Here is a 24581-nt window from a genome sequence, read left to right on the forward strand (position 1 = left end):
CAAAAATACAACAAAATAAAGTGTTTCTCACATTTTATTCCTTCAATGTTAATTTTTTTCTCTTTTATTTTTGTATTTCTTATATATGTTTTTCTCATGCAATTATTACATTTACTAAAACATTTAGTTCATTTAAAGGTTTCTTTTTCCCACTTTCAAATTTCAAAATAAATGTCTCCATTTAGTGTTTTTATTTCCTTTCCTAAATGATTTAATCTCGTTACATTATTACATGTTTTATTTAAAAACATGTATGTATTATTATAATGTATTATTCCTAGAGATAATCTTATCTTTATTTCCTTTCATTTATTATTCCTTTATTTGAATGATTTAGATTCTAATTACTGACGGTAAACTGCGCGCTCTTCCTCTGCTCCACATTACGTCATCTTTTCCGGGAAGCGGCAGCTCGTGCCGTTCACTGTGGATCCGGGAAATCCTCCTCTTCATCATCTTCATCTTCCTCCTCCTCTGTTCGCAGTGATTTACATAATTCAGAGGTTTTTATTCTTTCTTTGTGGAGCTGCTGCTGTTTTGGATGATTTATTCTATGATTTAAATAAAGATTGTGCTTTTATTTTGAAGGGGGTGATGGTAATTTAAATAAATAGTTTAAACGTGATTTTTTTTAGAGTTTAGACAAATCTAGGAATGTGAAGAAAATGGAGGGTTTTCTTTTACTTTATGAAATAAAAATCTACTTTTAAAAATGCATTAAATCTATAAACTATGACTGTAACGGTTTTAAAAATAATAATAATAAAACAATAAGTAGGGTGTGCTTTGCCATGAATCTGACTATACAATACGATACTAACTAGGGATGTCCTGATCAGGTTTTTTTTCCCCCTACTTTTATAATACATTAAAAAATAAAGAGCAAAAAAAAAAAAAAAAAGATCCAGGATGTCTTTATTTATTTTATTGACCTTATTTTAACATTCAACCCTAAACAGAGAAGTTCTGTGTTTTACAAAAATAGCTGTTAAAAACACACATATAACCTTTTTCAAAAGATAAATATATATATTTTCATGTGCAGCATGCATTTCACAGCATGGCTGTCCAACACCAGACATATATTAATTATATATACAGTATATATTATATTTATCTTTGACCAGCTGTCTGCGACCCACCAGTTGAGAAACACTGTTGTAGGTGTTTAATATAGAAATACTGCAGTAGATTGACTTATGGTCTATTCTATGTTGTAAAATGTTTGTAGAATATGATGTGAGCTTGTGTATAAAAAAATCCACACGTGAAATAAATGTAATGTCTTGTAATTATTCACATGTTTTTTAATGACTGTGTAAATGATGGTTTACAACCACAACTCTGTGGTTTATAACTTCTCATATCAACGATTCACAAACACTTTTCTCGTGTGAATCTGAGCTGCTTGAACTGATTTATGTTGATAGAAATGGCCCCTCCCCTCAATGCTCGCCTATGTGTGTGATTGACCAATCAGAAGAGAGGATGTGGAGACAGTGGGCGTGTCTTTTTATGAGACAGTTCACATACATGTTCATTGTTTTATTGCTTCGTCACATTATACAGATTGTAGATTTTGTAAAATACATGAATTAATGAACCACTGCATCATGTGTCAGCTGTAGATCCTCATACTGTACATAGTGTGAACCTAAATATAAACAAATATAAACTCTCCATCACTATTTTTATTCATAAATGACTCTAGCAACATTTTTCTAACAATCTGTGGCGGTAAATTTCATCATCCCTGCCTTTACAGTGAATAATATGACTTTGTTTCAGTCAAATATCACCAGCTTTACAGATTGTTGCCAGATTGGACTGGTTTTCCGGGTTCTTCTGCAGTTTTAAAATCCCTTTAACACGTAAAATAAATAATCATCATTCACGTTGCAACACTGGAGGTAGTTTTGCAAAGTCATTTAAAAGCAAAGCTGAAAACTTTCCACACAGACAATGAAGAATGACTTTGTTCTTCTGGAATTTTCTGTGAATGTTATTTCAGTTCATTCTGAGCCTCCGTCCTCTACAACCAGTGGTTTCCCAACATGTGGTGATTTATTTATTCATCGAATAATATCCACTGTTATCCATGAACGTTTATTATTATTATTAAAGTCATCTTAAAGGTGGAAATAATGGTTTTAATCACTAATAAAATGGGTTCAAAGTGGACAATACTGGAATAATTAGTTTAAACTGGTAAATAATGATTATGATAAATGGTGAATGTAATTAAAAGTAAACACAGTTTGTTTGTTGAAATAAAAAATGAAATGTCTGAATTAAAAAAAAATGTAAACATAAATACATAAAGTTTGTAAATACCTGTGTATAGATGAATGTGGATTACATTATTTAGATATTTATCAATTAATTTGATATGTGTATATGTATAGTGTAAATAGGTGTATAGCATAAGATTATATATATATATAGAACGAAATTATTACATGAATTCATATAAGTTTATACTTCTTTTCAAACATTTGTTCTCTTTGCTTTGTTTTTTGATTTATTATTATTTTCATTATGGTAGATACACTGTGTTTATGTTTGAATAATAATAATGATAATAATAATATTAATAAGATAATAATAATGATAATAATAATAATAATAATAATGATAATAATAATAATGATAATAATGATGATAATAATAATAATAATAATGATAATAATAATGATAATAATAATAATAACAATAATAATAATGATAATAATAATAATAATAATAATAATAATAATAATAATAATAATGATAATAATAATAATAATAATAATAATAATAATAATAATAATAATAATAATAATAATAATAATAATAATAATAATAATGGGTCAACATACGTGGTGGAAAGTGTTTATAAGTGATGGAGAAGTTTGAGCTGAATAAATGATTAAATAAAAAAATCAATCATCTGTTGAAACATGATGACGGTGCTGAGTTACAGGACGAGGGATGATGACTCAGCTTTTAAAGCAACTCAAATCAGCTGAGTCATGGTCAGTGAAACTGACACCAAAACAAGAGCAGAGGGAGGTTAAAGTCACAAGGGTTTCTGTTTCTAATCATGTACAGCCTTTCAAAATAAAAGAAAAAACTGAAATTAATAGGAAAAAAAATTCATGCATAAATACACTAAAAACATATACGACTAAATGATTGTAAAAACACACAAAATGAAATGAATAATATTCTATTCTCGTGCCCTCGGATTGGACCACATTTAAATATTTAAACATTATTCAAAGATGACACAAATTAACACAAAATGCACTTTTAAAATGAAGGATTTAATTAATTGTGTGAAAAAGTGTTTGCCCCGCCCCTTCCTGTTAAAACATACCTGTGGTTGATCACACTTGTTAGCCACGCCCAGGCCCTGAGCCTGTTCTCCATTTAGAAATCACTTCAATAGAACCAACCTGACATGTTGAGATCCAAAGACAATCACATCATTCTATTTAGTAAGTGATTGACAGGTGCTTATTTTAGCTTTATAAAGCTTGGTTTGAGGGGGGGGAGGGGGGGGGGGGGGGGGGGGGGACCTGAAACTGTCCCTTATTTATAAATGTAAAAAACAGATAAAGTCGTGACCTCAGTTCTATTGAGATGCTGAGACGTGACCTTAAAAAGTGGTTCATGTTCCAAAACGCTCCAAACACTTGATTGTTGCTAAGGGTGACCTCACCACTTATTAGGTTTAGGGGTCAAACACTTTATCACACTGGGTCGGTAGATGTCTGTTTGTTCCTCCCTCATTAATAAAAGCCTTCATTTAAAAAGTGTGTTTTGTGTTTACTTGTGTTATCTTTGACTAATGTTTACGTTTCTTTGATCATCTGAAACATTTAAGTGCAAAAAATTAGCAAAAAAAGTAAGAAATCAGGAAGGAGGCAAACACTGTATATCTATATATACAGTATAGTAGCGTGTAGCCTGTAGCTAACGCTAGCTGCTGATTCATCTCTAGTTTTATTTTGGCTGCTTCCATCATGTGTAAAAGTCTAAAATAGACTGAGGTGTCATCATTGCTCTGATTATTAATAACTTTTACACTCATGTGATGTTTCTGTTGCTCTCAGAACATTTCACACACGCGTCTTAAATCAAATTAAATTTGATATAAATAAACTAAAGGAAACACGATGAGCTCCTCCCACATCTGCTGGTGTTTCCTAAACTCATGAGGAATAATAGGGATGATTAATCTCCCGAGTGCAGCTGTGCTTAATTACCTGTCAGAAGCCTTCCCTGAATCGCCCTCTATATGTTCTACTTAATCTGTACTGATTACATCCAAAGTTCCATTTGATCAACGTACGAATGTATAGATACACACATTTTATTAATCATTAACGATTATTGCTGATTATCAATCATTTTTCATTCTTCCTGCTGTATTATTTGACTTCAACATTTGTGTCGTGTAAATGAAATATACAAATTTGTCACAATTTTAAAAAAAATCCAAATTTTTTTTTTGGGAAAGTTAGGAATTTATTAATAATCGTCAATGATAACATTTATTATTTTTTCACCAGGCGTAATATTTAAATACTTCTTGCGTCATATTTATCTCCGTAGCCGACTTAAAACTGGAAGGTTGCTGGTACGACGCTGCTCCTTGGCACAAGCCAGAGTCAAAGCCCAGATAAATGCATAAATGTTCATTTCAAAGTAATTATAATAATGAGCAAGTGTTTTGTGTTTGAGAGCAACACATAAAATGACAAAGAAATAAAACTAAATGACAGTAAAAAAAAAAAAAAAGGGACAAAACGATAGAAAAAACCCCCATAAAATAACTCTAAAAATATACAGAATATCAAACAAAAAATTATTGTAAAACACACAAAATGACCAAAACATAGATAGAATGGCTAAGAAATACACTAAATGACTAGAAAAAATTCACAAAACAGCAGAAAAATACATAAAATTACATTGAAAATACATAAAATGACAAAATAATACAAAGAAATAAACTAAATGACAGTAAAAAAAAAAACCCCATAAAATGACTTTAAAAATACACAGAATACCAACTAAAAAAACAAAAAATGATTGGACAAAAATTCAAAATGACAAGAAAATAAAATTTACATGAAATAGCTAAGAAATATACTAAATGACTATAAAAAAATTCAAAAAACGACAGAAAAATACACAAATTGACATCAACATTAAATAAAGTGACAAAAGAAAAAAAAGAAATAAAACTAAATGACACAAAACGACAGAAAAAACCCATAAATGACTCTAAAAATACACAGAAAACCAAACAAAAAATGATTGTAAACATATACAAAGTGACAGAAAAAAAATACAGAAAAATACATAAAATGACAAAAAAAACAAAAAACAACCACACGAAACAACCGGAAATGTCATTAACTACAAACTAATTGTGTGTACGTGTGTGAGCGCATGCTGCGACGCTACATGTACAGTAGGTGATTTCCCTCTGTTTGAAGCATGATAGGAATGCTAACATCCTCAGCGTCAGCGCGCGTGTGTGTGTGTGTGCGCATTCCTGCAGGTTTTGGTCCAGAAACTAAGCTGGGCGTCTTGTTTTCTGCAGTGCCTGACTGCCTGAGGGAACTTCCAGCTCTTTAATAGAAAAACCTGGGAATAAAAGTGGAGTTGATACATTTCAGTTTCAATAGGTCACATGTCAGAGACAAAAGGTTGGAGTTTCTACAATGTTTTCAACAACATTTTGTGGAACTTTCTAGGTCATCAGATAAACTAATATCATTGATATTTCTACATAGTTGCATTGGTTACAAATTAAACCTCACACAGAAATGCCTCAAATGCATGTTTTTATGTTTTCAGACAATATTACATGATATTTTCCACCAGTAAACGACTAAATGTTCTCCACGTTGTCCTGAGAATATTAGAGCCACGTTAATATGAAAACTAATCTGAACACGACCAGATTAAAGTCAGAATATTTCAACTATAAAGTCGTCATTTTATCAGAATAAAGTCATAATCTTTCAAGATTAAATTTGTAATGTTCTGAGATTACATTCATAATATTTTCAGAATAAAGTATAATTTTATGAGATTAAAGTCATAACTTTATGAGAATGAAGTTGTAATATTTTGAGAACACAGTCATAATTTTATCAGACTAAAGATGTCATATTTTGAGAATAAAGTTGTAATTGTTATGTAATATTTTTCCAACAATTTAAGCCCAATTTTGCTTATTTTTATCATTTTTCTACAACTCCACCAAACTCACCATATTTTGACCTATTTCTACCACTTTTACACCTAATGTCACATATATTGACCCATCATTGTCACTTTTAACCTCTTTTCACCATATTTTATGATTATTTTTTGCCATTTTAACCACATTCACCATTTGTCATGCCTATAATAATTCAGTTTAAACTAATTATTCTAATATTGACACTTTTTCTCTACGTTTTCATCCACTCTAATTTACATCTTTTAACCAATTTCTGTGATTTTTAAAATCCCATTTCACCACCTTTTCCACCATTTTGGTCACTTTGAACCCATTTTATTTGTGATTAAAACAAGAATTTACATCTTTAAAATGACTATATACTATAGAACAAATAATAAACTTCCTGTAATCAGTGAACATGATTGAGAACCACTGGTATAAAGGATTAATAACCTAAATCATTATGAATATTTTAATATAAGAATATATATAATATTGTATTAATTCCAAACGAAAAGGACTATAAGACTATTGGATTTGTTTTATATTATTATGGTATAATATTTTAGTATTGATGTCTTATTAAATGTTATTATTAGTGTGTGAACTGGTCTGAGGTTATTTATTACCAGCGTCATTATTTATATTCACATCAATATAATCTTTAATTCTTCTCTATAATTTCTTAAAAATGAAATAAATCTGTTGTTTGTTAAACAGCGCTGAGGTGAGATGACATCATCACTCTGGTCTGAAGAATGACCTCATCATGACATCATCATGAATTCATAATGAGGGATCTGACAGCGTCCAATCAGCAGAGGCCTGGATTGTCAGGTAATGAGGCCTGACGGCAGGCAGCCAATCAGAGCGCAGAGCCTGGATTACAGGAGGAGGGGGAGGGGGATCAATAATGTATCCACACACACACACACACACACACAAACACAGTGTGACCGTTATAGTAAATGATGGAGTGTGGAAGAAAACTGAGGACAGTGTGTGATGATGTCACTGTGTGTGTGTGTGTGTGTGTGTGTGTGTGGTGTGTGTGTGTGTGTGTCACATTGATACCTAAGCAGTGTTTACCTTTATGCTACATTTAAAGCTTTTTAAATTCATTATAAGAAAACTAAAAACCTTAAATCAGTGGTTCTCAATCTTGGTCCGTGGCCCCATTTTGACATCAATACATTTTGGCGACACAAAATAACTCCTAAAATGACACAACAACCACTTAAACACAAAACAACACAAACTGTTAATAAAATTACACAAAATGACAACAAAAAAATGCACAAAACACAACACATTACAGAAAGGCTCCAAACACACAACTGTAAACAAAATTACACAAACTGGCAGAAAATACAGAAAACTAAAATCAACATAAAAAATGATTTAAAAAAAAATATATATATATACACAAAATTACAACAAGAACACAAACAATATATAAACAAAAACACACAAAATGACTTAAAAAAAAACACAACGTGACAAAATAAAACATTAAAACCACAGACAAAGACAAATATTAAAATGTATTAATGCTCAGATCAATCATTCTAAATGCTGATATGAATATTGATCATGTGATCCTCGGATCAGATACAATCACATGTTTATGGTTCATCCCTGATGTAACACCTAAATATTATGTCCAACTGCATTTTTTTATTTTAGTTAAAAATATTCCAAATGTGTAGTAACTTAATATAAATGTGTTTTTTTTTTAAGTTATTTAATAAATCAGTTATCTGTTTTTATTCTGTTATTCAGTGTGAGGCCATGAAAACAATCTATTCATATTTATTTTAGTTCTTTTATTGTCCTGTAGAAGATTTATTCATAAGTTTTTCTTATCTTTATTTTCATCATAATATTCATTCAAACTTTGCCTGATGATGAAATATTTATCTTATTTATATTGACAAAGTGAAAGTAAAGATTGTGTGTTTTCATTTGAATAATAACAACAATAATCAATTTTAAAATGTGTTTCTAATCAGCATTGTTTTAATCAATACTAGACACTTCAGGTGACCCCATTTAAACTCAAGGCGACCCCACACGGGGTCCCGACCCCAAGGTTGATTGATGGACAACACAACCACACATTAGTCACACACGCGCACACAGTTTACGTGATGAAACATGTGATTAAAGTGGTTGGACTGGTTTCACTGGAGAATTCAAAGTGATACTGCTGAGTGTGCAGAAAGTACATGCAGAAAGCACATGCACACACACACAGAGAGAGAGAGAGAGAGAGAGAGAGAGAGAGAGAGTGTGTGTGTGTGTGTGTGTGTGTGTCATCTCAGTATACTGTAGATCAGCGGTTTTCATTCTTTTCAAAATAAAGGTCCCAGAGAGCAGGGACCCTTCAAAATAAAGGTCCCAGAGAGCAGGGACCCTTCAAAATAAAGGTCCCAGAGAGCAGGGACCCCCACTGTATCTGAAGGTGGTTGAACACAGATATGAACATTGAAGAACAGTCATGTGGAGACAGGACCATCTATAAGGGGGAATAAAGGGGAGATTTTTGGGGTCCATCCATAAAGTCAGTAAAATGATGGTCTATTGTTCTATGAATCTGTGATAACCACATTTATTTATTCATCTGAATAATATCCACTATTATCCAGGAACGTTTATTATTATTATTATAGTCATCTTAAAGATGGAAATCATGGTTTTAATCACTAATAAAATGGGTTAAAAAGAGCAGAAAAGGTAAAAAAGGAGGTGAAATGGTTCAGTGAATCAATACTAGCTTCAAAATGGCAGAAATGAGGGAAAAGCGTTGGAATAATTAGTTTAAACTGAAAAATAATGAGCATAACAAATTGTGAATGTGGTTAAATTGAATAAATGAAATGAAATATGGTGAAAAGATGTTAATAATGAAAACTAGAAAAGTACAGACCTCTGACAAGCAGCTCATTTCCACTCTATGTTGTAGATCTACATTGATTTTATAAACACTATTAAATTCATTGTTAATCAAAACATACACTTAACATTTTAAATAACAATATTATTAATTGTCAAATGGTTATTAAAATATTACAACCTTGTTAGGGCAAGTGATATTTTTGTTCTTTTTCTAATTGGAACACTGATGACATCATCAGCGAAGCGTGTTCTGAGAAAACATATGACATCATCAACAAGAAGTTCCACAGTGTGGATGGGAAATTGATTGGGATATATATAAATATATAAATATATATTTTTTTATTATTATTTTATTTTGGTAGCCAGAACATCACCAAAATATAATCACATGTTCCTTGTCCTATTTATCAATTTTCCTAAAAATTTCATCCAAATCCATTTATAACTTTTCAAGTTATCTTGTTAACAGACAGACAGACAGACAGACAGACAGACAGACAATAATGGATCAACAGATGTGACGTTAGGTGTAAAAGTGGTAGAAATGGTTTATAAGTGCTGAACATGTCTGTAAAATAGAAAAATGTGTAGAAAAGTCATTAAAATGTGATGTAAAAGTGTCAGAAATGAGAGAAATGTAGCAAAAATACATTAAAAGGAGCAAAAATATGGCAAGAAAAAGTGATGAAAATAGGTTAAAATATGGTGAGTTTGGTGGAGTTGTAGAAAAATGATTAAAAACAAGCAAAAATTGGACCAAATTGCAAAAAAAAAAGATATATATTCTTAGTTTCTTGAAGGCGTCTGGCGACCCCGTCCCAGGATACTGTGACCGTAAATAGGCTCCTGACCTCAAGGTTGAGAACCCCTGGTTAAAGAGATTAGATCTGCTATTATCACAGACGTATAAAGACTTTTTATGTAAAGGAAAACTCTAAAAATGTAAATAATAATTAGGGATGTAACAATTAATCGTAAGGCAGTTAAAAAATCGATTCATAGGTACCACGGTTCACATCGATGCTCTGAAAATTGAATCACAGTACTTTTTTTTAAACCAACAGAGGGCGCTATATATTTATCCTTCCAGAAGCGGACGTGATGGCGGAATCTGCTACTATTTTCTTTCTGGTCGCCATTTACTGTTAAACATGCTCATAAATGATTCTTTACTCCTTTAGCACCGAAAGAATATCTGTAATATTACATGAATATCTGTAAAGAAGTCAGGTTTTTCTATTAGCTCTGTCTGCTAGCATAGCATCTCTTCTTCACTGCTAGAATAACTGCATGCCAACCGACCACTGGGTTACCAGCGCCCTCTGCTGGTCTAAACAAATATCTGATGTAAATACAGTTAAATGACTGTTTTTTTTTAAAGTCCAATTGTTAAGGCACAAAAAACATTTTCAGTTGCACTTTTAAAAAGAAAAAGAACTATTATGCAGTTTGGAATTGTTTATTATAGAACCAGAATTTAAATTAATAGGTTTTCTTCTTCATTTGTATTATTCATTTATTTATTTCATTCAAGATTTATTTTTAGTTAAATTGCATCATTTTGAATAGTTTATCAAGGATTCTTTTGACAATGAAAAATAAAAGGAAAATTGTAAAGTATTTTCCCCAAAAAAAATAAAGGAATATTTTTCAGTCATTTGTCTACAGTCCCATTTTGTAAAATAAATCGTGAGAAAATCGGATCGTGAACCCAGTATCGTGAATCGAATCGTATCGGGAGTTGAGTGAAATCGTGACATCCCTAATAATAATAATAATAAAAGTTGTGGTGACACTGGTGGTGTGTGTGTGTGTGTGTGTGTGTGTGTGTGTGTGTGTGTGTGTGTGTGTGTTGTGTGTGTGTGTGTGTGTGTGTGTGTGTGATAAGGATGAAGTCATGCTGAGTCACTGAGAACCAGTAAAGGGTGGAAACGTTTCCACTAACGTGTCTAATTACAAACAATCACATAATATTTTCATTTATTTACAAACAGAAATATTGTTTATTAGTTATTGTTTAGACAACTTTCACTTGTTGTGTTTCTAATTTTAGTCTTTTAATTTATTTAAAAAAATATGCTTTAACATTCAGTTGTTTAGAAATGTTTAATATAAAATGTATTAAGAATTTAAAATATTTATAATATAACAATTATTATCCTCCAATATACTTAAATACATAATTATTATTATTACAATTATTGTATTTATTTGTTAAAAAAATGAAAGTTTACCTTAATATTTATCTCATTGTCATATTTTTTTAAATACAAACCAGTTAATCACGTTTATCTTTAAACTTATTTATTTAAATTATTTTTTTAAATTATTTAAATATATATTATATCAGAAACAATGTGAAATATTTGAAATGTCATACTAATATTTTTTTTAACTTATTTATTTCCAATTTAAAAAAAATAATAAATTAAATATTAATTAATTAATTCATTATTATTAATGATTGAAATATTATGTAAAAAATATGAATATGTAATTGACATTTTGTTGATCCTTATTTTTAATTTTTGTAAACTAAAAACAATGAATATAACATTTCATTTATATAAAACAATCAGTTAGAATAGAATTAGAATAATACATATTACTGTATATTGATATATTATAATAATAATATTGTTACCAACAATGAAGCGTATGCACAGGTTTTTTAGGAGTAAAATATCAACAAAAAGCTTAAAACCAAAAATATAAAATAGGAAACGACTGAATAAAGAGCGACATTTATTTACACAGACTAATTAAAAGTCCATTAATAAATCTAAAGTCGTTTCTTAATAAGGAGTGAGGAATGCAGATGTGATTTATTGTTTTAATAAGATCTAAATAAAACCTGTTAAAATCAGAACAACACTGGCCCCTGCTGGACAACAAAGGAACGTCCACTGATCCCTGAACAACAATTAGTCCAAATAAAGTCATTCATTAAAAATAACAATCAGTGGATTTTCTGCTTCAAACTTCCACGCACGCACGCACGCACGCACGCACACACACACACCTGGGATAGGGTCTGACCTCAGAGTCTCTGACAGAGAAACAAAATGACGCCTCCGTCATCGTTAAATCATCTGTGAATTATAATCTGTAGATTATAATCTGTGGATTATTTGTGCAGCTCCTGTGGCGCGCTGAACGACTCGTAAACCATGGCAGCAAAACGCTTCATCTGCTCATTGGTCAGTAGGTCCTGAGCAAAAACACAATATATAATATACTCATTAAAAACACAATATATAATATACTCATTAAAAACACAATATATAATATACTCATTAAAAACACAATATATAATATACTCATTAAAAACACAATATATAATATACTTATTAAAAAACAACAATATATAATATATTCATTAAAAACAATATCCTCATTTTGTGTGTTTTTTAGTCATTTTGCAAGTTTTTGTTGTCGTGACTTTCGTAGTCGTTTCATAGTCGTTACGTAGTCGTTACGTAGTCGTTTCGTAGTCGTTTCGTAGTCCTTACGTAGTCATTTCGTAGTCGTTACGTAGTCGTTACGTAGTCCTTACGTAGTCGTTTCGTAGTCGTTTCGTAGTCCTTACGTAGTCATTTCGTAGTCGTTACGTAGTCCTTACGTAGTCGTTTCGTAGTCGTTACGTAGTCCTTACGTAGTCGTTTCGTAGTCGTTTCGTAGTCCTTACGTAGTCGCTACGTAGTTGTTTCGTAGTCGTTTAGTGTTTTATGTATTGTTGGAGTTATTTTGTGTGTTTTTGTCCTTGTTTTGTTTGTTTATGTTGTCGTTTTACAGTTTTATGTTGTTGTGTTTTTACCACTTTGTGTGTTTTGTTGACATTTTTATGAGTTATTTTTTTTCTATGTGTTTTTTTTACATATTTATGACCATTTAATGTACTTTTCAGCATCAGTTCAGGATGAAAACGTTCTCCTACCTCCACAAAGTGACTCTGAGTCTCACTGCAGATGGTGTTGATCTGACCGTTGATGATTGGGATGATCTTTGCTAGAGGCAGACTGACCGCAGACAGACTGGAAACACACACACACACACACACACACACACACACACACGCACACACACACACACACACACACACGATAAATAAAACTAAATATGAGTTCTGTTGTTCCAATAATCATTAATAATGATGTTTCATAATGAATCAGAAGATGTTGTGGTATTATTCATTGAATCATGAACCCACTGATCTCAGTTCACCTGTCAGGCATTGAACTGGGGGCGGAGTCTCCTGGAGACGAGCTGGGGGTGGGGTCTCCTGGAGACGGGCGGAAAAACTCGGCCAGGTTGTCAAGGAGACGAGAAAAACCTCGGTTCAGACAGACGTCCAGAACGCCACTGAAGTCTGGACTGTTGAACACACACACAACTACTGTTACACACACACACACACACACGCACGCACACACACACACACGCACACACCTGTCCAGAACGTCTCTGGTCTCATTCAACAGTCTGATGGTCATCACATCGCTCTCTGTCAGACCGCATGCCTGCACAGAACACAGGACCGTTAGCAACGTTAGCTTTGTCCATCGGTGCCGCCGTAGCAGGGACGCACCTGGTCTTTGAGCGTGTTCTCCTCATCCGCTAGCATGTAGCGGGACAGTGGGCGGTCGGTGCCGGCCTCCACCTCGGCTCTGATCCAGTTCAGCTGCTGCTCCACCTCCAGTAGAGACATGTTGTGTTTCAGAGACACACTGAGGACACACACACAGACACAGACACACAATCACAGACACACACACAGACACACACTTTGTGAAGTCACTGAGTATTTTGGATAGTATTTTTTAGTTCTTGTTTTGTGTTCTTTAGTTTTTGTCTTTTTGGAGTCATTGTTTTGGTTGTGGTTGTGTGTGTTTTGGTTGTAGTTTTGTGTATTTTGGTTGTAGTTTTGTGTATTTTGGTTGTAGTTTTGTGTATTTTGGTTGTGGTTTTGTGTGTTTTGGTTGTGGTTTTGTTTGCTAGTTTGTGTTTTTCTGTTCTTTTGTGTGTACTTTAATCATCTTGTGAAATTTTGAAAAAGAAATCCAGTTATTTGTCGTCACTTTTCAGCAATTTCCTGTTTCTTGGAGTGAATTAATGTATGTTTGCTGTCTTTTTTGTGCATTTCTATGTCATTTTATGTGTTTTGCAAATCACACTGTGTGTATTTTTGTTGTGGTTTTGTGTATTTTGGCTTGCTGTTATGAGCGTTTTCTCTTCTTTTGTGTATACTTGTAGTCGTCTTGTGTGTTTTTGAAACAGAAGTTAATTTTTTTGTTGTCTCATGTATTTTCATGTCATTTTGTGCGTTTGCTTTGGGGGACGCACAACCTTAGACGAAGGTAAATGTATTCTTACCAAGGGTCACGTGTTTAAAGTAATCTAAAGCAGTAGTGAGTGTATAAATGTCGTCCCAGTCTCTTTATTTCCCTGAATATAATTGTCATGAATGACGTACCCTCCCAGTGAGTTGTGCACGGCCTTCTTTACCACACTGATCAGCTCGGTCAGACCTGTGGACACACACAGGAAACGTAACGGATCAAAGTCTGGATAATGATCCACGTTTAAATATTGTGTTTAATGTGTGAGCCTCACCGTCTCCGAGCAGATGTTGGATGCTGGACAAATACTGCTGCTGAACGTCCTGAGGAGTCTGAGAGGAGAAGTGATGTCATCACTAACTACGCTAAACACTGGAAAACTCAACTTCAACTCAACTACGATCACAGACTTCAACACATTCCTGTTCTGTTTATATTTCATCTTTTTTCTTTAATTCAGTGCTTCTCAAAGTGTGGGGTGCGCCCCCTGGTGGGGAACGGAGACATGACAGGTGGGCCACGCCAAACAGGAGGACATTTTCAATTTCATACCAATCTTTGCTATGACAAAAACAAGTTTATTTAATAAAAAATACAGAACTTAAAGAACATTTTATAATAGATGTATGGTCAAATATTTAGTCCTTTATTGATAAAGATTAACAGTAAATACACATGAAATATTATAATATTAAGAAATTAAAAGAGCATTAAATGATTATATATGGACCAGGAACTAAATTATTAAAACAATAATATACATCAGTGTGTACTTCACATGGAGCTGAATGATAAACTTTCAATATTTCATTTTTGGTTTTCTTAAGCTTTTTGTCCCAGATTATAACAATGTTTGGTTATTTCCTGTATTTTTAAACGCTGCACTTTCAACATTTGTTTTTATGCCTGTGATTAGTTGAATTTAGTTTTTGATTTATTATGAAATATGATATTTGTTCCTGGTTTGTTCAGTAAATATGAAAATGTTCCAGTTGTGAGGATTATTTAGGGTGTCAAAGGGAGCAGGAGGAGGGGTTTAAAGTTGACCTTTACTCATAGTGAATAAAGGTTAAAGAAGCAGTGGATTAATCAGACGTCATTACAGGCTGTTAAACACGGTGAATGGAGTTAATTATTGTTATTGATTTTACATTTATGAACAGCTGAAACAAACGTGCACTGAGATCACGTGAGATTTAAGCAGTTTTCGCTACATTTGATGGTGAAAAATATTGAGGAAATTAGATTTTCTACAAAAATGTGTTGGTAAGAATGAAATCAGTGACATATTTAAAATAAATAAATATATAGTTAAATATTGTTGGTGAGGGTTTAATTTGTGAGATTTTTCAGTCTGCAGCTGTTATTTCTCTATAAACATTATTTTAACCTAACCATAGATATGAACTTTTCATTATAATTCTGGATTTTTTTATGTTTTTAATGCATCATGTTTTTTTCAGTGACGTAAACACAAAATATGCATTTTTTCTTTTTTTTCAAAAATAAGGGGCAAAATAGAACATTTGATATGAAGTTATTACAGACTTGACTTGGTCAATAATTGATAGGAACATTGATTTTGAGCCATTATTACTTTTAGAGTTATGAGCATTTATTGAAAATACCAACACTATTTAAGCCTAAGTAAACCAAAACGGTACCTTTCATAGAAAGATCAATTATAAATATTTTTCCCACTTTTTTCACATCAGATATTTTCAATAACTTCAGACCTAACCCTAAATATAAAGTTTTTCATTATATTTTTATGTCCTTTCTGTCATAAAAACACAATTTTCTTTCAATGACAAAAACACAAAATGTGCATTTTATTTTTCAAAAACAGGGTGCAAAATGAAATATTTGATATGAAGTTATTACAGACTTGACTTGGTCAATAATTGATTGATTTTGAGCCATTATTACTTTTAGAGTTGAGAGCATTTATTGAAAAAACCAAAGCTATTTGACAGTAGTTACCACAACTGTACCTTCATAATAGTGTAATATATATAAATCATATATAAATATTTTTTCCACTTTTCTCACATCATAACGTCAGACTTAACCATAAATCTAAAGTTTTTCATTTCATTTTTGTATCTGTTGAGTTTTTTTGCCCTTTTTGTCATAAACTGAATGAACCAGTTCATTTTGACTTTCACACACGCCTTAACACACACACACACAAAATATATTCACACCTCTCTGTTCTGTGTATCCCAACACATCAACACCATTTCTATGGTTGCCATGTATTTTGCCTGGTAAGGCCCTCATGTGGCCCTCGGTCTAATTTTATCCGGCCCCCAAAGTAAACGTACAAAATGACAGAAAAACACACAAACAAAAGCAAGAATACACTTAAAAATACAAAGAATTACACCATTGTAGGAAAATACTGTAAAAACACACAAAACTACTCAACAGTAATAGACAAAATTACTTAGAAAATATACAGAATTACTGAAAATGACAACAAAAGTACACAAAAAGACAAGAAAAACACACAAAAAATGACTCTGCAAACCCACAGTACGAACAAAGATGCAAAACAACAACAGAAATACACAAAAAATACTCCAAAAAATTCAAAATGAAACACACAAATACACAATATGACTCCTAGAAACATATATTTTACAGGAAAAACACAAAAGGACAACAGAAATGCACAAAATGCTTCACAACGAGTAAAACAACAACAAACAAAACAGAATGACTATAAAAACTATTTGTTCCTGTATTAATGCAGATCACTCGTCTATCTATAAAGCAGCAAAGGTCTGCGTGTGTGTGTGTGTGCGTGTGTGTGTGTGTGTAGAGCAAATATCTCCCCGACACGGTGCGAGTTCAACCTGAAACTTTGTCAACGGCTTCCAAATACCAAGTGTGTGCGTCTGTTATTTTGGAGTCATTTGGTGTAGCAAAACGTTCAAAACGTTAATTTCAAGATCACGGCACTGTCGGTAATGAACGCAGTATTGAGTGCGCTACTTATGGCTCCGGGTTCATGACGTCACTGTGTCGCACTTTGTTTGGGTTTAAAAAAGAAAAGGTCAATATTAAAAACGTTTTATGTACTGATAAAAGTTATTGAAGTTAATATTTCATGGTTATTGAACATTAATCCTGTGATTCCAAACTTCCTTTAAATGGTGAGTCACGGACTCCCCTTCCTCCGGCTGTGCACCCACACACGACTGATGCGTGTGAGAGTGCCAGGATGTACATGCTGAACGCACACACAGTCGTTTAGAGAGAGAGTTGCTACTTTGGTGTTGCAGAACCTTTATTTTTGGTGCTACTGTCTCGTCTCTTTTTTATCTCTCAACAACCTGTGACGGATTATGTGCAATGACGCGCCTGTGCGTGCGTGTGTGAGAGATAACCCACGGAGGAGATGGAGGTAGCCACGTACGCACGCACACACAAAAATACACAAAATGACTCCAGAATCACTACAATGGCAACAAAAAAACAATACTTATACAAAAAATGCACAAAAGGACAACAGAAAGATACAAAAACACACAATAACTCCAAAAAACATACATTACAGAAAAATACACCAAACAAAAATATATAAAAATGAGTAAAAAAACAAACACATTAATCATGTTCATGTCACACAGAATTAAACCAGTGAAATCACACGTACTATTTGACTTTACACCCACAAATAAACACCTTTATAACACTAGAGAGTGTGTACACCTCTATGTACATCCAACCTTCAAACACATGCTCATTGACAACTCTACTTAAGCTCCTCCCACTATATGAATACATACTGCCAACGGGCACTGTACTAGTTATTCTAATGCTGATATGAATGTTGATCATGTGACCCTCTGATCAAACAAACACTTTTTTGTGGCCCTGCTGTAATAATAGTTGCCTACCTCTGCTCTAAAGAATAAATCTCTGCTGACCCTAGTGGCTTTGGGGGGTGGTGGGGGCGTCGTCTAACCTAAAACCTGTTTTCCCTTTATTTTGAAGGTTTGAGGCTTCGATTTATTAGGTATTTTTTGGAAAAACCACTTTTATGCGTCAGGATAACAGCATATCTAAAATATGTGTTATAATGGGAGTCAATGGGACCATTTAGTGTTGCTACATTTCATATTTCCTGTTTTATACGTCTGGCAATAAAAATGATCATGGAATTATTAGGGCTCTATAAATACATGTTTTGTTTTTTTTTTCAAATTCTGTGTTTTCCACATTCATTTTTTTAATTTAATTTAATTTTTTAGAAATATTAATCTTTTTCTTCTTTTTTTTTAAATAATTAGTTTTTAACCCCTATGAGAAAAAAAAACTAATAAAAAAAATCAAACTATAATTAAACAAAAATGTATGTCAAAAATAAAAATGTAACTTAAAATAATGATATAGATACAATTAAAAGGTAGATATAATGTAAGTTGTAATGATGTGGATTATTGTAACTCCTCCTTTTTAATTATTTATATGTCATATAAAGATGTATGAGAACAGCATTAATAACACCATATTTCCCCTCAGAGGATCAACAGTTTACTGAATATGATCAGGTTTATTGATAGTTCAGTATCAGAAGTTATCATTAATCTACGATGTTTCAGACGCTACCATTCATGGAATCAATGGCCTCGTTCACAACAACAGAACAACTGTTTCTTATGGATCTTCTATAACTGTGATGAGACGTGTTGTTCAGAGCGTCAAGAGAAACAAGCAAAGCTTCACAGACACGTTGAAGTTCAACAGGAACTGGTGGCTCCATATTGAGGAGTCAGTGATGAGTTTAGATGATGTTTGGTTTAGATCAGGGCTCTACACTAACTTCTCCAATGGTGGCACAGGTGGGGGGGGTACAGCATAGACATACATGCTGATGAATAGTTGACTTAACTGGCATACCGTAGTTTTATATGAAGTAAAGATTGACAATGACTAGATATATTTGCTAAATGTTTTCAGGTTTTAATGTCAATATGAAGTTTTTCTGCAACAAGCAGTGGCAGAAATAATAATAATAATTAATAGCCTCTGTAAAAAAATAACTATTTATTTCAATAGTTTTTTTTAAAGCTATAGGGAGCCATTGTATAAGAGTCAAAGGACCACATGAGGCTCCAGAGCCACAGGTTGCAGACCCCTGCTCTGGTAGAACCACAGCTGAACATCTGTCCTGGTATCATAGTCCATCAGTTCTGGTCCCTCCATGATGATTCTGATGAGTGTGTACGCTTTATCGCTGAGCTCAGCACGTTTTTCCTTTTTACTGCTGCTCTCAATGTGAGCGTGAACTCAGTGATCGACTCGTTATGTCTGGCTACGTTCACGGACCGCGAGCACTCCAAAGGAGCTCATTGGTGTTTATACTCTGTGAATTCACCTGCAGCCAAGTTGTGTGAGCGTGCACCGTCTCCTCACCAGACCGACCCGAGTCTGACCATTAACTTAAATTGTAGGTCTGAGCCCGAAGCAAACCTGACATAAATTATTATTTGATTGAACGTATTGCAGCCGGTAGATTATTAGCGCGGTGAGTCGTGCAGCGAGGGTGGAGGGGGGGTGGGGGTGTGCACACACCACAGCCCATAAGGTATTTTAATGACGTGACTCTGGCCGTTATCACAGTTTTACTGGCTTTAATGGAGGTCGTAGTAACACGCCAAAAATAAACAAACAAAGAACCATCTTACACGTCATACACTCACTACCGTGGGGACAGAATTGTTTCCTCGTTTCCTGCTTACCCCCGCCCTTTCACCAGCCTCCCAGCCAATCAACACTCAGAACACATGTAAACAAAGACACACATTGGCAGAGAAAGCTGTAACCATGATGCCTTCATGGCCGTGGGAAATCTCAGCATCAGTTAACCACTGAATACACAGGAACATGACAGAGCGCCCAGCCGCTCCGTCCATAATAAAGTCAACCATACGTACTTGCACGGATGTGACCAGATAAAATTTTCACTCGCACACACTGAAAATATACTCGCATATGCGACCATTTTGGTTGCAGTCTCGAGCCCTGGTTTAGATGCCATTTGGGGTGGTTTAGACGACGTTTGGGGTTAGGGTTAGATTACGTTTGGGGTGGTTTAGACGCCGTTTGGGGTGGTTTAGACGCCGTTTGGGGTGGTTTAGATGCCGTTTGGGGTGGTTTAGACGCCGTTTGGGGTGGTTTAGATGCCGTTTGGGGTGGTTTAGACGACGTTTGGGGTTAGGGTTAGATGACGTTTGGGGTGGTTTAGATGCCGTTTGGGGTGGTTTAGACGCCGTTTGGGGTGGTTTAGACGCCGTTTGGGGTGGTTTAGACGACGTTTGGGGTGGTATAGATGCCGTTTGGGGTGGTTTAGATGACGTTTGGGGTGGTTTAGATGCCGTTTGGGACGGTTTAGACGCTGTTTAAAGCAGTGATATCAGGAGGGGGAAGGGTGCATCTAATAGGGTGCAATGACTGTTTTTTTAAAGTCTAACTGTTGAGGCACAAAATACATTTTCAGTTTCACTTTTAAAAAGAAAAAGAACTATTATGTAGTTTTGCATTGTTTACTATAGAACCAGAATTTAAATTAATAGGCTTCTTCTTAATTTGTATTATTCCTTTATTTCAATCAAGATTTATTTTTAGTTAAATTGCATTGTTTTGAATAGTTTATCAAGGGGTTCTTTTGGCAATTAAAAATAAAAGGAAAATAGTACAGTAGTTTCTAGTCCCCCCCCCCCAAAAAAAGGAATGTTTATTAGTCATTTGTCTAGAGTCCCATTTTGTAAAAAAAATTGTGAGAGAATTGTATCGTAAACCCAGTATTGAGAATCGAATCGTATCGGGAGTTGAGTGATTCGTTACAATCATTACAGACATGGTATTATATTAGTTTCATGAGAATGATCAAAAAGCGACTCTCAGAAATGTTTCTCAATTAAAAAAACGTTCATTGTCTCACGGTGATGGCGTTTCATCCACATTCTGTTCATTTCCGTGTTCAACAGTTAATTCCCTTTTCATTGGTCAATTCCGTGATTCCGTTAACGTGGATTTCATAGGGCCCTAAATTATGAACATGACAATAAAAGAAAACTGTCCAAAGTTCTTACAATTAGGCTTTAAACTGAATGAGATATTGAGAATTTAAAACCCTGAATAAGCAGAAAGAACACGTTTGGTTATCAAAGGGTTAAAAATGTCCATTCCGATAAACTGTAAGAGATGAAAGCTCACCTGTGTGCTCTTCCCCAGGGAGTTGTCCAGGTACAGGTATCCCCCAATGACGTTGAGCTGGATCCTCAGTAGAACCACCAACATGCAGGTGCTGTAGATGGCAGCGATGGTTCTACTGAAACCTGAGCAGAGATCAACGTTTACGTGTGTTTGACTCATAATGGAGGAAATAAACACTCACTAATTATCTTTAAATCCTCCCAGATCTCCAGTTTGTTGGAAGGTCTGTGGGAAAAAAAAGAAAACCAGTAAAACACGACGTCTTTAACATTCACTCCTTATGAGAGTAAAACTGGTCGTTCTAAACTATTATTCTCTAGATCAGACATTGATATAAAACTGAGGAAATGACCCTACAAAAGACAAAAATACACAAAATATCGATATAATATACAAAATGACAACATAAACACACAAAATGACAACAAAACAACAACAAAAATACACAAAAGACAGAGAAATATATAAAGTTTAAAACATAATGACTCCAAAAACACACAAAACAACAACAAAATACACAAAAAATAGACAATATACAAAACGACAACAGAATGACTGCAAAAACACATTAAAAGGACGACAAAAATACACAAAAGATAGAGAAATATAAAAAGTTTACAACATAATGACCCCAAAAACACACAAATTTCATTCAATTTACATTTCTCCATGTTGTTGTTGTTGTTACAAGAATGACGTGCATCTGCACAGAGTCCTTCTGCAAGCACGTCATTGTTTAGTAACTAGTTGGTTCCGCTGTCGTGATTTCACAACGTTACAGTAAATTATATAGTTTTAAAAAAAATGAACGTTAAAACCACACAAAACACCAAAAACGACTAACCCTACAAAACGACAAAAAAAATACACAAAAGATAAAGAAACATACAAAAAACACGACCCTAACCATATAAAACTACAAGAAAAATACACAAAAGATAAAGAAACATACAAAATGACAACATAACGACTGCAAAAATACACAAAACAAATGAAAAAATACACGACAGATAGAGAAATACACAAAATGTAGAGCCCTAAAACTAACACAAAATTATCCATAAATAATGGAGACTGTTAAATGTGAGACTAATTATAATCATAAACATATACTTGTATTAAAATGCAAGATTTTTAAAACATTGATTTAAGACATTTTAATGACAACTAAGGCCTTATTTTTAGATTCATGAATTTAATGCCTTTTAAGACTGGCATTAACCCTGTAATATATTGCCCAGCCCTACCTAACCCTGTACAATGGCCACCTCACACACATGTAACTCCAGAGGAGTTTATTATTAATAATAATAATAATAATAATAACTGTCTCTTACTTGGTCTTCAGCAGCTCAGTGAGGCTTTCTGAACGCAGCTGATTAATGACAGCCTCCCTCAGTGACGGCAGAATGGATAAAACTGAAACGACAGGAAGTGTGTGAGCACAGACACGTTCATAAGTGAATATGTAATAAGTTCATATTTCTCACCCGTCATGTTACAGGTTCTCTGGTTGCTCTCAAAGTGGAACTGCCTCCTGGCCTGAGCGATGTACTCCGTCGCCTCTCGTTCCTGGAGGTCTCTGAGCTTCTTCTGAGCATATTTACCCAGAACATAAACTCCTGAGAAGATCACAGGAATATATGAGCTCAGGAAACTTTACAAGAAAATAAACATAAATCAGAAATATACAAAATGACAACATCGTGACTGCAAAAACACACAAAACAACTAAAAAAAAAAAAAAAAAATAGCCTCGACCCTAACCACACAAAACTAGAAGAAAAATACACAAAAGATAAAGAAATGACAACATAACGACTGCAAAAACACACAAAACAACTAAAAAAAATACACGACAGATAGAGAAATATATATTAAATGACAACATAACGACTGCAAAAATACACAAAACAACTTAAAAAATACACAAAAGATAGAGAAATACACAAAATGACAGCGTAATGACTGTAAAAAAACATATAAAACGACTAAAAAAATAAACACGACAGATAGAGAAATGCACATCTGATATAATGTAGAGCCCTAAAACAACACAAAATTATTCAAAAACAGATAAAACAACTACACAAATACACAAGTGAGAAAAAATGACAACATGACTCCAAAACCACACAAAACACCACAAAAAAAAAAAAAAAAAAAAAAAAAAAAAAATCTACAACATTGAAATTAAATGAGACAAAACAACTAAAATACACAAAATGACATTAGAAATTTAAAATAAACGACAAAAACACACTTTCTTTACTTAACACGTGATGTGTTTCAGAATATAACACATTAGTAATGTTAATGTGTCAAAATGACTTTTACACTTGTTATTAAACACGTTTTAAAAGGTAAATCAAAGTCCTGAGTGAAACTATGTATGCCAAACAAAAGAAGGACATAAAACTGTCTATTTAAGCTTTTGAAGTTTGTTTTGCAATTCTTTATTGATTCATATTAATCATAAAACGCTCTAATGAGACGGTTTTTAAACGGAGTCTGGCGTGTCAGATCGATAGCACGGGAGCTAACACGGATTTACCTCCAACTACAGCTCCTGTGAATAAAAATTTCCTTTTGTGGCGTTTCATAAAATTCCAAATAGACGAAAACATGTTGGAAATCAGGACAGTTTTCCAAAGAAAAGTCGTTTAACCGTCATGAGTTCGAGATCTTGGTTCGTTCAGAGCGAACGTGCTGCGACTAACTCACGGAAAGAGCCGAACAAAAACGGAAAGAGTCGAACGTAGTCATCCGCATTTGACTTTCAAAATAAGAGGCAACATAAAGTTGAGTGCAGATTAAATTAAATTGTGCATTACTAAAAACGTGTCTGTGCAAAAAATACAAATCACATACTCTTTAAATTATTA

At 33.5% G+C, this 24581-nt stretch overlaps 1 protein-coding gene across 2 annotated transcripts; it reads right to left on the bottom strand.

The window, feature by feature from the left end:
- Window positions 1-5624: 5624 nt before the first annotated feature.
- pex3 (peroxisomal biogenesis factor 3) lies at window positions 5625-24426 on the bottom strand. 2 transcript variants are annotated; one of them, XR_003672997.1, is made up of 13 exons: window positions 24251-24426; window positions 23187-23318; window positions 23034-23115; window positions 21878-21921; window positions 21697-21818; window positions 14741-14798; window positions 14601-14655; window positions 13716-13854; window positions 13577-13647; window positions 13352-13501; window positions 13065-13161; window positions 12167-12338; window positions 5625-5640 (listed from the first exon to the last, which is right to left on the bottom strand). XR_003672997.1 is itself a non-coding variant. In XM_028440551.1 (12 exons), the coding sequence occupies exons 1-12, from the start codon at window positions 24321-24323 to the stop codon at window positions 12255-12257; spliced, it is 1107 nt and encodes a 368-aa protein (XP_028296352.1). In that variant the 5' UTR covers window positions 24324-24426; the 3' UTR covers window positions 11947-12254. The 2 variants fall into 2 exon arrangements, 1 of the variants encoding a protein (XP_028296352.1); XM_028440551.1 differs by lacking the exon at window positions 5625-5640 and having other exon boundaries at window positions 11947-12338.
- Between the last annotated feature and the right edge of the window lie 155 nt (window positions 24427-24581).

Source organism: Gouania willdenowi (genome assembly GCF_900634775.1).
Source record: "Gouania willdenowi chromosome 24 unlocalized genomic scaffold, fGouWil2.1 scaffold_320_arrow_ctg1, whole genome shotgun sequence".
NCBI classification, from domain to species: Eukaryota; Metazoa; Chordata; class Actinopteri; order Blenniiformes; family Gobiesocidae; genus Gouania; species Gouania willdenowi.